Source organism: Pelodiscus sinensis, chromosome 3 (genome assembly GCF_052426305.1).
Source record: "Pelodiscus sinensis isolate ZL-2025 chromosome 3, ASM5242630v1, whole genome shotgun sequence".
Classification (NCBI taxonomy): domain Eukaryota; kingdom Metazoa; phylum Chordata; order Testudines; family Trionychidae; genus Pelodiscus; species Pelodiscus sinensis.
The window spans coordinates 11,532,351-11,546,020 of record NC_143054.1 but is presented as its reverse complement, the minus strand read 5'-3'; the positions used below and the strand labels follow the sequence as shown (position 1 = coordinate 11,546,020).

Genomic DNA, 13,670 nt, shown 5'->3' with positions numbered 1-13,670 from the left:
ATAATCCCCTATACATATATAGATTCCATTAGGTTTTCTTATCACTATATAGCCATGACCCATATATAATGTAGGGGAGAGGTCCAGTAGAGAGGTCAGCATTTCTAAATTATGTATATTTCTTCCTTTAGGTGTTCTTATAATTTCCTATGTCTCTTCCATGCTTTCTTTAGGTGCCCTCCCACCCTGTCAGTTCATCCCATACTTCTACTTTTCCACCTAGATATATAATCTTATCCTAATACCCCGGAGCCTTACACTCTAGGAACCAGTTTGGTTTCTTCCGTCACAGCAGCTTGCCGAGTAATTATTTCGTTCTATGAATTTGTTTTCCGCAAGTTAAAGAGGGAGGGGGGAACCTGGTTGGTTGTGTGTGGCAAAAATTAAGCAAACCTCAGCAAACTGTAACAGCAAGCACACAATGTGCTAACCTCAAGTTAAAACCCCTTCAAGCTCCAGTGATCCTTAGATTGCACAGCCTAAAAGTTTGTTTCAGGGACATTCCGAGGTTAATCAGAATGTTAATTTCTTTGCAATTCCAGAGCCAAATCGAAAAATGGGGGGAGATCGTTGAGAGAGAGGCTAGAAAAAATCGGTTTGAATTTACCAGCCGGCAGGCGTAAGGCTGCAAATGTCACTTTACTCACCTCCCTGGTGGAAGGTAAGCGCTGAATTGCAAACTTGCTTCACACCATTGACTGCTCCGACCTCTTTTCGGTGTGGGGAGTTTGGCATTTTGCAAAATTTCATGGATTAGGGAGCAACTGTTGCAGCGGTGGCATTAAGACCTGTTTAACATGCAAAATACGGGGAGTAATTAAGGGCCCCATTTAAAGCACGCTGAATTCACTGATCAAACTCCCATTGACTCCAGTAATGACCTCTGTAGAATCGAACTGTAGCTGCAGTTATCCAAATATTCTAGTCCCCTTGAGTTGTGGATTTCCAGGCGGTTCCCTTTGAATAATAGTCAAGTCTGTGCTGAGTCTAGGTCTTTGGCTAATTCATTACTTCCAACTTAATTATGACAGATGCACATTGCAATCCGGCCATTGAACGAAAACAATAAAGAACTCAATTATTTTTATTTCAGCAAAGGAAAGAAGTTGTTGAAAATTCACAGTTATAAGTAGAGTTTTCCTGAGAGTGATGGTTAGAGTTTAAATTTAACAAAGAAACAAGCAAGCTCTTTTTTAAGAAGTGGAGGGGCGGGGAAAGAAAGAAAGAAAGAAAGAAAGAAAGAAAGAAAGAAAGAAAGAAAAGATTTTTAAAATGGAACACTGAGTTATATCTCATCTGAAATGAACAAGTGCTATTTTATACTTGATGTGATGCTTTGACTTGTTGGTACAGTATGGAAACGTGGAATTCACTGACTCTAATTTGTTTTTTTAAAAACATATATATTAGATATTCTGGGGCAAATGATAACTAATGTGTTGTGGCTATAATTACGAATTTTATTATTTATACATACACAAAGATGGAGTAACATTAAATATGCACAATAACACACTGCCATATATCAGATCCATGTGCATATAGATTTGTATTGTTAACTTTTACTCCTGATTTAATTATAAATCTAATCTATAGTTACACATTCAGGTGTGAAACGAAAATCTAGACTCTATTTTGAGACAGATAATAACTCTTTCATTCTAGTTATGTTTCTCTTTTGGTAATACAGTATATCTATATAGTCATAAGCTTCAGGGGGTAGCCGAGTTAGTCTGTACAGGATAAAGTTAAAAAACAACAACATGCTCTGGTAGCACATATATAAAGTGCTACTAGAGCCTTTGTTGTTTTTTAAGTTTATATAGTTATAATTCGTGGTAAATTACATGGAAATGCGTATCTAACTATTAATGAACAGTTAAAGACACATTTACATTGTGTGAAAATACACTGTCTGATATTCATATAGATTAATACCTAGTTTTACATACATATCCCAAGTACAAACTACACTTGTGTACATACAGTGTGTGTAACACTATGCATTCACATTAATAGCAAAATCAGAAGAAGTTGGCCCTATAGCGTAAATGTATGTGCACATCCCTAAATACATACATACACGCACAGTATGATACATAAACTATACAAAGTGTATATCATACCATGTGATGGTGGTACTGTCCTATGATTTACTTACAAACCAATACTTTACCTTACAAAGATTTCCCTTCTTATATAGGAAGTTGCACCGGCTCTCGACTGATCTTCTTGTCTGCCGCTAAAGATTTTTTTTTCTTGTTAATTTATATTGCCTATAGCATAAATGTTTCACTCATCTCTGACCAGGATTAACAAAAAGCAATGAGGGTGTTGACTCTGCACATAATTTGAGGGGCGGTGGCAGGGGGGAGGGGAGAGTAGGGAAGGGAAGGGGGAGGGGAATAACCATCCGGTGAAATTCTAGTATTTGGCCGGCAATATGATTAATCTTTTTGGTGAACAATGAGAAACTTTTCTTTTTAAAAAATGGCATTTTAAAGTAAGCTCCGATCGTTAAAACGAATTTGGCACTAGAATGATTAAGCATAGCTAGGTTAGGTGTTGGAAATCTTCCTCCTGGTCCTCCGGGCTGTGCTTTAAAGAGTTCAATGCTTTATTCTAGAGGGGGTGAGCCATAATCGGATGGAATCCCCCTAGAGTCTGTTTTCCCCTTTTTCTTCAGCTACGGTGTCTTCTTCTTGTGATAGAAAGCACATCAGTAGGAGTTTGATGACATGAACCTCTGGAGGGTAGAAACCTGAAACCAGGCAGAGGAAATGACAATTAGAATTATTGCTAGAATAATAATTATTCTTCACGTGAAAGGTGCTCATTCCTTGGGAATTTTTTTGTAATAGGGTGAGGATAGAATGGGTAGATTCTATCGCAATGTGATCAGCTCTATGCCGCAAAACTGCACTTCCCATTGGATACAATATACTGGGCTGCTTTGATTTCCAGATGTGGCTATAATGGTGCGTGTACAATATACACACAGACAAACGGGGTATGATGCTTTGTGGTATGGCTCTTGGGCCATTTTTCTTGCATATTAAAATACAAACCTACTCTGCACACTTAAAGTCTGGGTCTTTTTACTTCTCAGGGCAGCTCTTTTGTTTTTCACACACTTAAAAGTCTGCATGACCTACTTCTTGGTAATGAAGGTGTTCCTAGTCCCTGTTCGCCAGAAGCTGGGGAATGGGTGACAGCCCATGTGGGCTACCTGTTCTGCCCTTCTCTCTGGGGCACCTGGCATTTGCCACTGTAGAAAGGAAGGATACTGACCCAGACTGGGTCAGACCAAGATCTTTTCCAAGCCAGCACCACCAGCAATACGGTGCTTGCCCAGATTCTTTACGTAGCCTCCTTGCTACACAACCTTGCTAATCCAAGGCGCTCTCTCGCCAGGGGAAGCGGTTCACTTAGCTCGGGATTTTGGATACATCTGTGAAACGGAGTTTCCAGCCAAAGCTGTTTCCGAGTACCTGAACCGACAGCACACGGACCCCAGCGATCTCCACTCCAGAAAGAACATGCTGCTTGCTACAAAGTGAGTAGGACCCGCCCTCAGCCGGCTTGAAATTCATTCCGCCTCCTCCTGTTTTTTTGCAAAGGGGGCCAGCAGAGCTTTCTCGGGGGGGGGGGGGGGGGAAGAGGCTAGTTTTCTTCTTTTCTCCCTCCCCCTTGTGCTCTGCTGTCCCCTTCCCCAGTGCGGAGGGAGTGGTTGGGCTCTGAGTGGGTGAGCCTGGCAGCGTGGCTAATTGGACAGCGGAACGCTGCGGGGGTGTGCTCGGCGCTGCAGCGGTAACAACCCGGGTTCGTAGCAATGTGCATATGAAACGCGGAGGGGGGGGGGTGACTTTTTCCCGCTGTGTGAGCGTGCACGTGTCCCTGTGTTTGTGTGTGTCTCTCTCCCCCTCCCCCTTTCCAGCCTCTGTGTTTCTTTGCTAGTGAATGAGTTTGCATCTCTCTCTCTCTTTCTGTGCGTCTTTCCTCCGGGCATGGCTCTTGTTTGGTTTGGGGGTGTGCACGGGGAGTGTGGGTAGGCTTTGACTCCACTCCCAACTGAAGCCAAACTAAGAGAAACTCAGCAGCCTTCTCTGTCAAACACCCTGAGCAACTTGATTTACACTCTCCCCTCTCCAAAATGTTTACCATTAATCACCTGTAGACTCGAGAAATTTGCAGCGGCCGTTCCGGGGGAGGAGGCAGGCTTGTAAATCTGCCAGTCCCGTGCTGCATTGTTGGGTGTTTTTAGGCTAGCCCGGGATTTTGGTGAGGAACTCTCGGTGTATCCCCCTGTTCTGGCTCGCAGGCAAGACCCAAACAGGGCTCATTTATTTCGGCTCCGGTTTGCTCCGTTGACAGCGTAATTTAAAGAAATATATTGAGGCTTGGAAAAAATCGTTTGCTCAAATTTGTCCAGATGTTTTTTTTAGACGTGATTGGAATTTGATTGCCCTTTTCCGCAGGGTCAAAAGATATTAATGTCCCAGAACTTTAATTGCTCACAGACCCTGCCTTGCTCTTTGAAGATATAAAAGGGCTGGCTCATTACTGTTTGCTCTCCAAACGCAGTTTCCTCTTTTGCACTTTCTTAATGGATAAGACAGAGAGAGTTAAACCTTAATTGTTCGCCTCCCTCTGAAATCTTTCACCCATGGGACTGTCAGAAGATCCTAGACGAACGTTTCTCTTCTAGGGGGATTGTGCAGACGCCTAGTCAGTGTCCCTGTTATTTGGAAGGAAATATAATTTCCCCTCTGGGTTTCTATTTTGCCTTGTGACGATGCACCTGTTGAACTGAAGATCTTGGGGATGGGGTGAAAGGAGGTTTAACAATAGGAAGTGACCAAATGAAGAGGGAAGGATTCAATTTTCCTCCCCCAAGGTGGCAAACGAGCTGTTATAAACAAGAACCAAATGTCAGACCCGCTGCTTTGAATCAGGCGTTCCCCCAAAGGGTGGGTTTTTTAAAAATTCAGGCAAGAATAGAGCAGCAGCCGGTCAAAGTCATGGGCAAAGGCTTCCTCTCGGTGGGGAGACCTTTGTGGCTTAGGTCTGACACCCCCCGCTTCGCTGTACCAGGTGGACTGCGTCTGCTGGGTACTCCCCCTTTTCGCTTGTGGAGCTTGCTGTCTTGTACGGCGACTTGCTCTCCCCTGTAGGGCTTGGGAGCTGTGAAAGGCCGATGCTCCGCGGGTGGGATGGGAAGAGCAGCGCCCCAGATGCCGGGGGGGGCAGCAAGGTGCGGCGAGACGCGGGGTCAAAGGGAACTGAGTCAGATGATCAGGGGGTCTCCCCTCCCCCCTCCATGGTATTCTACCAACTAGCCCCTCTCGGCACCGCATCTGCTCCAAGCTGCCCGTTTGACAGACGCCTCTGTAGCCTCTGACGGAATGTGAGGCCAGGCCCAGTTTCCAAAGTGATTTGGGGGAGTCTGAGGTTTGAACTTTGCTCGCCTTGAGACGCCATCAGAGGGGCTGGGTGTCCACTCCAGAAGGTGGCTGCTCCGGACACTCTGCAAACAGGGGTACCCAGACTCTCCGGTCACCTTGGCAACTCTTGGTTTATATCATTGACACATTTCCTCCCCTCCCCCCCCCCCAGCTTCCTGGAAGAGTTCATTCAGGACCTGCCTACATCTGCCATTCAGCAAGGCTACGCAGCAGTCACCCCAATGGGTCATTTACAGGCTGTGGGTGGCAGAGTCTGCACAGGAAGGCCGGGTTCTATTCATCTCTGAGGAACCACATCAGGGCTGGGGAACTAAGGCCGGCTTGCCTGGATTCGGCCTCTGAGGCTCCGGGCTCCCCCGCCCAGCACTGGGGAGCCGTGCAGACACTCCAGCGCCCCCCCCCCATAACCTCTGTGAGGCTGGAGCACAAACAATCTACTAGCCCCTTTCCCCCACCCCCACCCCGTGTGTGAAGGGAGTGTCTCAGCTGGGGGCCACGTCAGGGAGAGGGGGTGGTTGTTTTGTTTCTCACTTGTGTGTCGCCCCCGACTGATTTTTTTTTTCTGTGGGGCAGCAGCCTCCGAGCCCCCCAAAAGTTCTCACTCCTAAATAAAAAAACTAACAAATAATGCCAGGATAAAGCTTTCTTTCTTTCTTTCTTTCTTTCTTTCTTTCTTTCTTTCTTTCTTTCTTTCTTTCAGAAAGAATCTGGCTACTTCTAAAGATGATACCCAGACTAAATAATACATTTCCCCCCCCCCCAAAAAAGGATAAATGGCATTTCAGAAGCATCTTTCTGGTCCTAGAATACAAATTCTCTAGGTCAGGGGAGAAGGGGTGTGCTTCAGAGATTCGGATGAACTCTACTAGGAATGCTTCTTCCCTCCGCTAATCAAACCCTCTAAGGAAGTAGTCAGGCCAGGGCCTACTCTTGCAGCCCTCCTGCTCCTTTGGACAACCGGGAGTTGTGGCTGGGGAAGGAGTACAGCATCAGGTCACAAAATCAGCATCCTTCCCGTTGTTGTTGGAGGGAATGTGTGTGGGAATAAAGAGGCTTTTGTTGTGTATCCAGCTTCATTGCTGAGTGTCTGTGTTGCCCTTGTTTGAGTCATTAGTTTCAATATGCTTTGGACCAGGCCCTCAGCCTCCTTGCACCTTAGTTTATTGATGTGTAAAATGAGGATAATAGATTTTCTGTGTGTGTGTGTGTGTGTGTGTGTGTGTGTGTGTGTGCGCGCCCGCACGCTTAGGTGGGGTTGAAGCTTGGAGGAAGAAGGGATGAGAGGTGGCTCCCTGTCTTTGTTACTTAATACATGCCAAACCCCTTGGAAGTCTCTGGGGTTATGTCTACACTGCACATCTCTGGTATCCCAAAATAGCTGCCCTTCATCTACACAAGCTGCCCATTATTTTGAAATATTTTTTGAAATAACGAGTGTGCTATTTCACCATCCTGGTAAATCTCATTGCACGAGGGTTAAGGGATGACTTGAAATAACACGTTATTTCAAAATTTGGTGCTATGTAGACATGCCAAATTTCAAAATAAGCTAGTTTGAGTGTAGGGTGCTGTGTAGACGCACTCAGGCTGTGAACAAAGTACTAGCCATTGTGAAGTGACTCTGACCATGCTGGGAATTTCTCTCCTCTTCTCTTCTCTCTCCTTGCAGGCAACTTTGTAAAGAATTCACAGATCTCTTGGCCCAGGACAGGACGCCCATTGGCAACAGCAGGCCCAGCCCCATTTTGGAACCAGGCATTCAGAGCTGCTTGACTCACTTCAGCCTCATCACCCATGGCTTTGGGGCCCCAGCCATCTGTGCTGCCCTCACAGCCCTCCAGAACTACCTGACTGAAGCTCTCAAAGGCATGGACAAGATGTTCTTGAACAACAACACCGCTAACAGGCACACATCTGGGGAAGGACCAGGTAGTAAAACTGGAGACAAGGAAGAGAAACACAGAAAATGAAAAAAATAAAAGCAGAAAAAATTAATAAATAAAAGAGAGAGAGAATCTTTTAAAACAAAACCGTTTTAATTTTAGCTTTAAAATATTGGATTGGGTTTTGGAAGAATTATATTAGGCAGGATAATAATAACGATAAAAAGAAAGACTAACTTAAGGTCAGAGGCGCACAAAGGAGCAAGAACTGTGGCTCAATGTCTCTTACAAGGAACATTTGAAGACAACCACCAGGATTTTTCCACTTCTGTTCTCACTTTTTTAAAAATGATTTTTGGAGGGGGGGATAAAATAATAATAAAAAAGGAAGAAACAAATAACTTATTGGAAGAAATCAGAGAAACATTTTGGTGTCAGTGCTTTGATTTCTTGTTTGGGCTCAAATGTACAGTATATCTTTTTTTTTTAAATTAAACTATATCCTGTGTCTACACTAGGAAAAAAAACAAATCTTCCAGTGATATTATCTGGGACATTTCCATTCCAGCATCCTCATTCCCCCCTCCCTGCCTCATCTTATCTTGCCACTCTGTATCTATCTAGACTAGGAAAGGGGTGTTTTGGGTAGCAAAGGCTATAACTTGCTAATAGAATTGTAAATGTATTAAACTGTTTCTACATTAATTACAATGTCTACATTAATTACAGTATATTGGGTGTTTCAATTCATGTTAGCTCAATCCAGTTAGCTAACTCGCTTTTTAAAAGACACCCCTTTTTCCTGGTCTAGACAGACCCTGTGATTACCAGTGTTTACAGCTATCTAGGCTTAATTTGGTATTTAGCTTTTATGGTAAAACTTCATTGGCTCTCAGGGTGCAAAATTTGAAAATAAGGTGCAGTCAGATGTTAATGCTGTTTGAAACTCCTATTCTTATGTGTAAAGTATCCTAATTTCCTCTAAAGGGTTTATATTCTCAACAATCCTAGTGTTTATATATTTAATTTAGTTATGGGGGTGTATTGAGAGAGATCTACCCTTTTTTTTTAAAAAAAGTGCTAGTAACTAAAACTGAGTATGTAATTCCTTCTCAGGAGTATGCACTATTTTTATTTTCTTCTGTTTCCCAAAGCTTTGCCCGCTTGGCTTATGAGCTTCTTCAAAGAGGACTAGAGCTCCCTACACAATATATCAGGTACAGAGAAAAATAATCCACAATTCTGATACTTTTTCCCCCCCTTAAATCAAAGCCAGTCGTTTCAGAATTCTGCGGGTGTACTTCTTTAAAGAAGCTCAAAGGGAATAATTGAAACCAGCTAAAAATAACCGAAATCGAGATGTCCTATTGAGAAGAATACAGTTTTGTCCGAGGGTGCTTGCAAAGACTTGCTGGGGTATGAGTAGTTGATACTCAGAGCCAAGGCAGCTGCGATATGCAATTGTGTGTGTGCGAGCTAAGGGTTGGGTGGGATTGCAGGATAAAGCCCTATTGTGTCTCGCTAGAAAGTTATTACAATGTTTCTGTGAGTTGCTTTAGAACAAATTCAACGGGAGAGGAAAAAAATCCACCGGTATTGCGGGGGTGTTTGTTTAAGTTGCTTTTCAGTAATGGGGTGTATTACATGATGTGTTATGGCATATATGGAAAATAACACTTATGCTTAAGGAGATGAATTTCAGCTTGGATAATTGTATCTATTCAGTGGGGGTAGAGTTTCATGCATTAAAGAATCCTTTCACTTATGTCAGAAAAGCGACTGTCTCCGGGTGAAATCCTGGCTCCATTCAAGTTTATGGCAAAGCTCCCATTGACTTCAGCAGGGCCTGGATTTCACCCTCTGTTTCAACTTAAGATAAGATATTGAATTAATTGTGGCTCAAGGCTGGCCTCAAATCCCAAAGAGAAGAAAGTCAATCCTCTGGACGTGGTCTTTATTTTCTAAATACCTGGGGGGGGGGGGGGAGGAGGAGGAGCTGATGTCCCCTGTCTCCCTTTCCCCATAAATTATTTCTTAAAAGCACCTGTCTTTCGGGCCCCTGACAGAGCCACGCGTGTTTAGCTACGAATACTACACTTTCTAGATACTCACCATTGAGGTCTCTTGCTACTGTTAATATAGAGGATTATCTTCAAGCAAGAGGAGAAATTTACCTTGCCTTTCAAACCAGGGACTTGAGCATGCAGAAACCAAATCTCACTGACCTTAATTTACAGGAAAATCCCCATTCTACCCCAAGGGGATATTAACCCTTCACGGTTTAGTCCTAATTCAATCCGAATTTAAAGATCGGGAGACAAACATGGTTATTCCCATTTTGCAGAAGAGGTAAATCGAGGCTCAGAAAGGTTAGATGTCTTCCCAAAGGCTCACAGCAAGTCAAGAACCAGGGTGAGAGTCTAGGAGTTTCCATGGTTGGGAGCCAGAGCCAGCTCACGGATATCTTGAGTTCTGAGCGTTAACACGGCATCTGAACTGCAGGAACCAAATCCTTCCCAATAATCCCCTTGATTTCGCTCCTGTAAGAGAAGTCAGCGGGTTTTAGACTAGGGGCATCATAAGGCAGTCTCCTTACGAAACAGCCTACCCACCTGTGTGAGGTGGGGGAGGATACTTGAGTGGAAATTGATCCCACTAGCATTTCTTTCAAGGCCTGTCTCTCTCTCTTCTGTTAGTGGGAGACAATTCTGTTCTGGAAACCTGTCCCCAACGGTCGTAGCAGCTGGTCCCTGTAAAGAGCATGTCCAATGTACCACACAGGATAGCTCACGCGCAACAGCCGAAGTGGCCTTCTTGAATGCAAAAGGTGCTGTTACCTTGGACAGAAATGGCTGTTCTTCAAAAATGTTTATTAAGTAGCTCCGGGAAGCCCCAGTCACGACAAGCTCCCAATCTGTACCAACAGATCGCAAGACACAAGTTCCTGCCCCCAAAGAATTTGCAGGTCAGCTGATTAGCTTCTCTGCAAAGTGTATGCCCTTTGCAAGGTATTTCGGAGCAGATGCAATATAAACACACTACCCGGGGATAAAACTCACTTTGAGTGAGGTGGGAGCGGGATCAGTCCCGTACAATTTGATCCGAAAAACCTAGTGAAGTCCACAGGAGTTTAATTCACCAGACTTTGGATTGGGGTCTAATTAAACATATCTAGGGGGTGGGAAGAGAAAACCTCCACCCACCTCTTTGCTCAGTGGAATATTCCCCCAGTTCCTTATCCCAGTAATGAGACAAAGCTCGTGGAGATTTCTCAATTGCAGAAACATGGCATGGGTTTAAAACCTAATTGATTTCCCCATAATCTAATATTTGGCAACTGGTAGCAGGCGTCCGTTGCTGATTATTATAACATGGCTGAACAAGCTACCCCTCTGAACACATAATTCAGCCTTCTGCTCTCAGAGTGTCACTAAAGTGTAACTTAATTGCAAGGCCTTACCCAATCTTTTTGCACTTCCCCAGACTAGGCATCTTTGACGTTTATTTGATAATTGAGTTATTAAAAGATTTGGTTTCCTCGGGATCATAAATCAATAAACAGGGGGGATTAACATGACAGCTTTGCTTTTAACTCAGAGGAAACGTTTAAACAGAGACCTTGAAAAGTTTGTTTTCAAACCAAACGAGTGGGTCACTTGTAAATTTAATTTCACCCTTAAATAATTTGTTGAATGCATACTTGTATATCCCATGTTGAACAACTCAGTTTCTGTGCAAACTGTAGCTCTACTGATAAGCTTAACACGAGATGGAAAAGAACCCAGAGGTCAGTTTGTCACATACGTCATGTCTGGGGACCCGCCCCAAAGGATGGGGGGAAACTGGGTATTTAATAATATTGGGCCATATCATGTTATTGCAAGTCTTTATTGAATCGAAATCTGATAGCGCAATAAGGTCCATGGCCAGCGATTAGTCAGGCAATTACATGTACCTGTGTGTTATATATTTAAAAAAATGACCTTCTTGTATCTTGAACAAATTCTGAAACAAAATACCTGGAACTTTTTATTTGTTCTGAAGTCATGAAATATGCTCACGAACGTGAAAACAACAAAGCTGTTAAGACTGTTACCCTGCTGATGTTTTAGCGGGCTTTCTTAGATTCTTATTTTATAACATCTTTAATTTTCTGTACACTGGAGGGGAGGTCCCAACAACTAATTTACTTGGATACAATAATGCTAATTTCAGACCATAAAGATCACCTAAGCTTACTGAAAAAAGTAGTTTTCTCTTACAAGGTTGTCCAACAAAATACCCCTTCACTCCTTCAGGCTTAAAGAGACCCTAACATTTTTCTATGTTCTCATACACTGTAGCAATGTTAAAGAAAATAGCCAATACCACATTTTAGAAATATCTGACGATACTACAGAGCCCAGCTCCCATAGCCCTTGTGTGCCAAAGTATGTCTATGCGTTAAAAAAAATAAACACACAAAAATAGATATAAAAACAAACATGAAAACTCAAAAAGTGGAACTGATACAATCCTCCTTTCTATGCCAAAATTGATTCCTTTTTGGATCACCTTGAATAGTGAGAAATATCAGTTTAGCGACTCTTCCTAAGAAGAAATGCGGAGAGGCATTCAATGTTAAGTTTGTATATATTTATTTATGCTTAATTTAACGGGAATGTGTAAATATGGCGAGCAAGTAGTTTTGGGTTATTTATCTGTGAATCTATACCTCTGTGAACGGGTGGGGGAATTTAAAAAGAAAAAAGAAAAAAAAGAAAAAAAGAAAAAAGAAAAAAAAACTCGCTTGACTCTAGATAGTATCCGATCTGAATTTTTTTCTGTTCTTTATAGACAAGCTGTTATGGTAATGGGTAGAAATTGGTTTCTTGTCCAGTGATGATCTGATTTACATAAATAATAATAATAAGAAAAATGTTGTGTTTTGTTGTATTTTCCTCTTCAGTTTTTTTGAATGTTGGTGCTGCTTCAATTCTGCAGACGGATTTACTTATAAAGCCAAGAAGTCTTTATTTTCCCAATCTGGGTTTGGGGAAATTCAGGACATGTCTCTACATTTAAAAAAAATGACAATAAATATTGCTTCTCAGAAATGTTGGCATTTTTTCTGTCTGACTCAGAGCTGTCTATCATTTTGCCACCCTTTCCTCCTCTTTCTAAACAGACACAATAAACCTCATGCCATGTTAACATGATCTTTTTGTTTAATTTTGCCGGTCCTCGCTAGATTACTGGTAAATCTTCTCAATCCCAAGTAAAACAAAGTTCTCTGTATTATTTATAACACTGCAATAACAAGGGGGAAATGTCCTAGATGATGATCTCTACTGCTGTATCACTGTAACCCGTTCCAGTTATATTTGTGTGTGTGTGTGTGGTTGGATATTTCTTCTCTATTGATATGTTCAATTGATCAAGCTTGGTGCTGATATTTACGAGGAATGGTTAGCTACGCTCTCCTGTTGTATAATTGCAGCACCAGGAATGAAATCACAGTAAAAAGACTTCCCGAGCAGATTTTTTTTTTGTTGGAATTGACACTTATAAGGAACATATCAGCTAGGGACAGATCCTGGTCTCATTTGCACAAATCTGAATCAGGAGTGGCATTGGATTGACTCCGGATTCACACTGAGGGTAAATGACAAGTGTTTTACAATGTTGTGAAGCAGATTAGAAGTGGGAGAAGTACGAGATTAGTCCCTGCTAGAGCTTTTGTGGACCCTCAGTCTCTTGCCTCTTAGAACTAGAGGTGTATTTAGACAAATATAAAACATTGAGTAGCCAAGGAATCTGGGATAATTCATGCCCCATTGGACTCTGTTCAGACTGAATGAACATTCCAGCTGGATTTATTTTCCTGGTAGTGGGCGGCCGGGAGATGCCAGGGGATTGGTTGGAAGTATTTTGCTTTAAATTTCGACACAGCGACACTATCCAGTCCCACCGATTTGACTCCTCGAATAGAAATAATTTACAAAACAAGATAAGAAAAAAAAACCCAAGTCTGTTTTATGAAGAATTCTAGGCGCCGTTTGCATCAGCCAAGCAAGGGCTGGAGTCAACTGTGACCTACTTTCGTGTCTCTGGGAAAGGTTCACCCGTGTGACAAAAATGCGCACATAGAAAGTATTTCAGGGATCCATAGACAGTGGGGTGAAGTAGTGTAGCCTTAACGAAAGCAGGAAAGACCAGTGCAGAGGGAATAGCGACTCTCAGATCGTGGCAATTAACGCCACAGTAGCGCACCTACTGCTGGCACTGGGTACGAAAAACAATCAAGAAGTCTATTTCACCCAGCCCTGGGCAGGAAAGGGAT

General features: G+C 42.8%; 1 protein-coding gene across 7 annotated transcripts in view; it reads left to right on the top strand.

Moving 5' to 3' along the window:
- TFAP2B (transcription factor AP-2 beta) overlaps positions 1 to 12,458 on the top strand; it is a 31,571-nt gene extending 19,113 nt beyond the window's left edge. For 5 of the 7 annotated variants that reach the window (XM_006137017.5, XM_006137020.5, XM_006137015.4 and 2 more), the window contains 3 exons: positions 543 to 661; positions 3,415 to 3,556; positions 7,135 to 12,458. In XM_006137017.5, the coding sequence (XP_006137079.1) occupies positions 543 to 661; positions 3,415 to 3,556; positions 7,135 to 7,435 (562 nt within the window). In that variant the 3' untranslated portion in view covers positions 7,436 to 12,458. The remainder of the gene's footprint in view (positions 1 to 542; positions 662 to 3,414; positions 3,557 to 7,134) is intronic. The other 2 variants (XM_014580585.4, XM_089777004.1) reach the window with 1 other exon arrangement.
- The last annotated feature ends 1,212 nt before the right edge of the window (positions 12,459 to 13,670 follow it).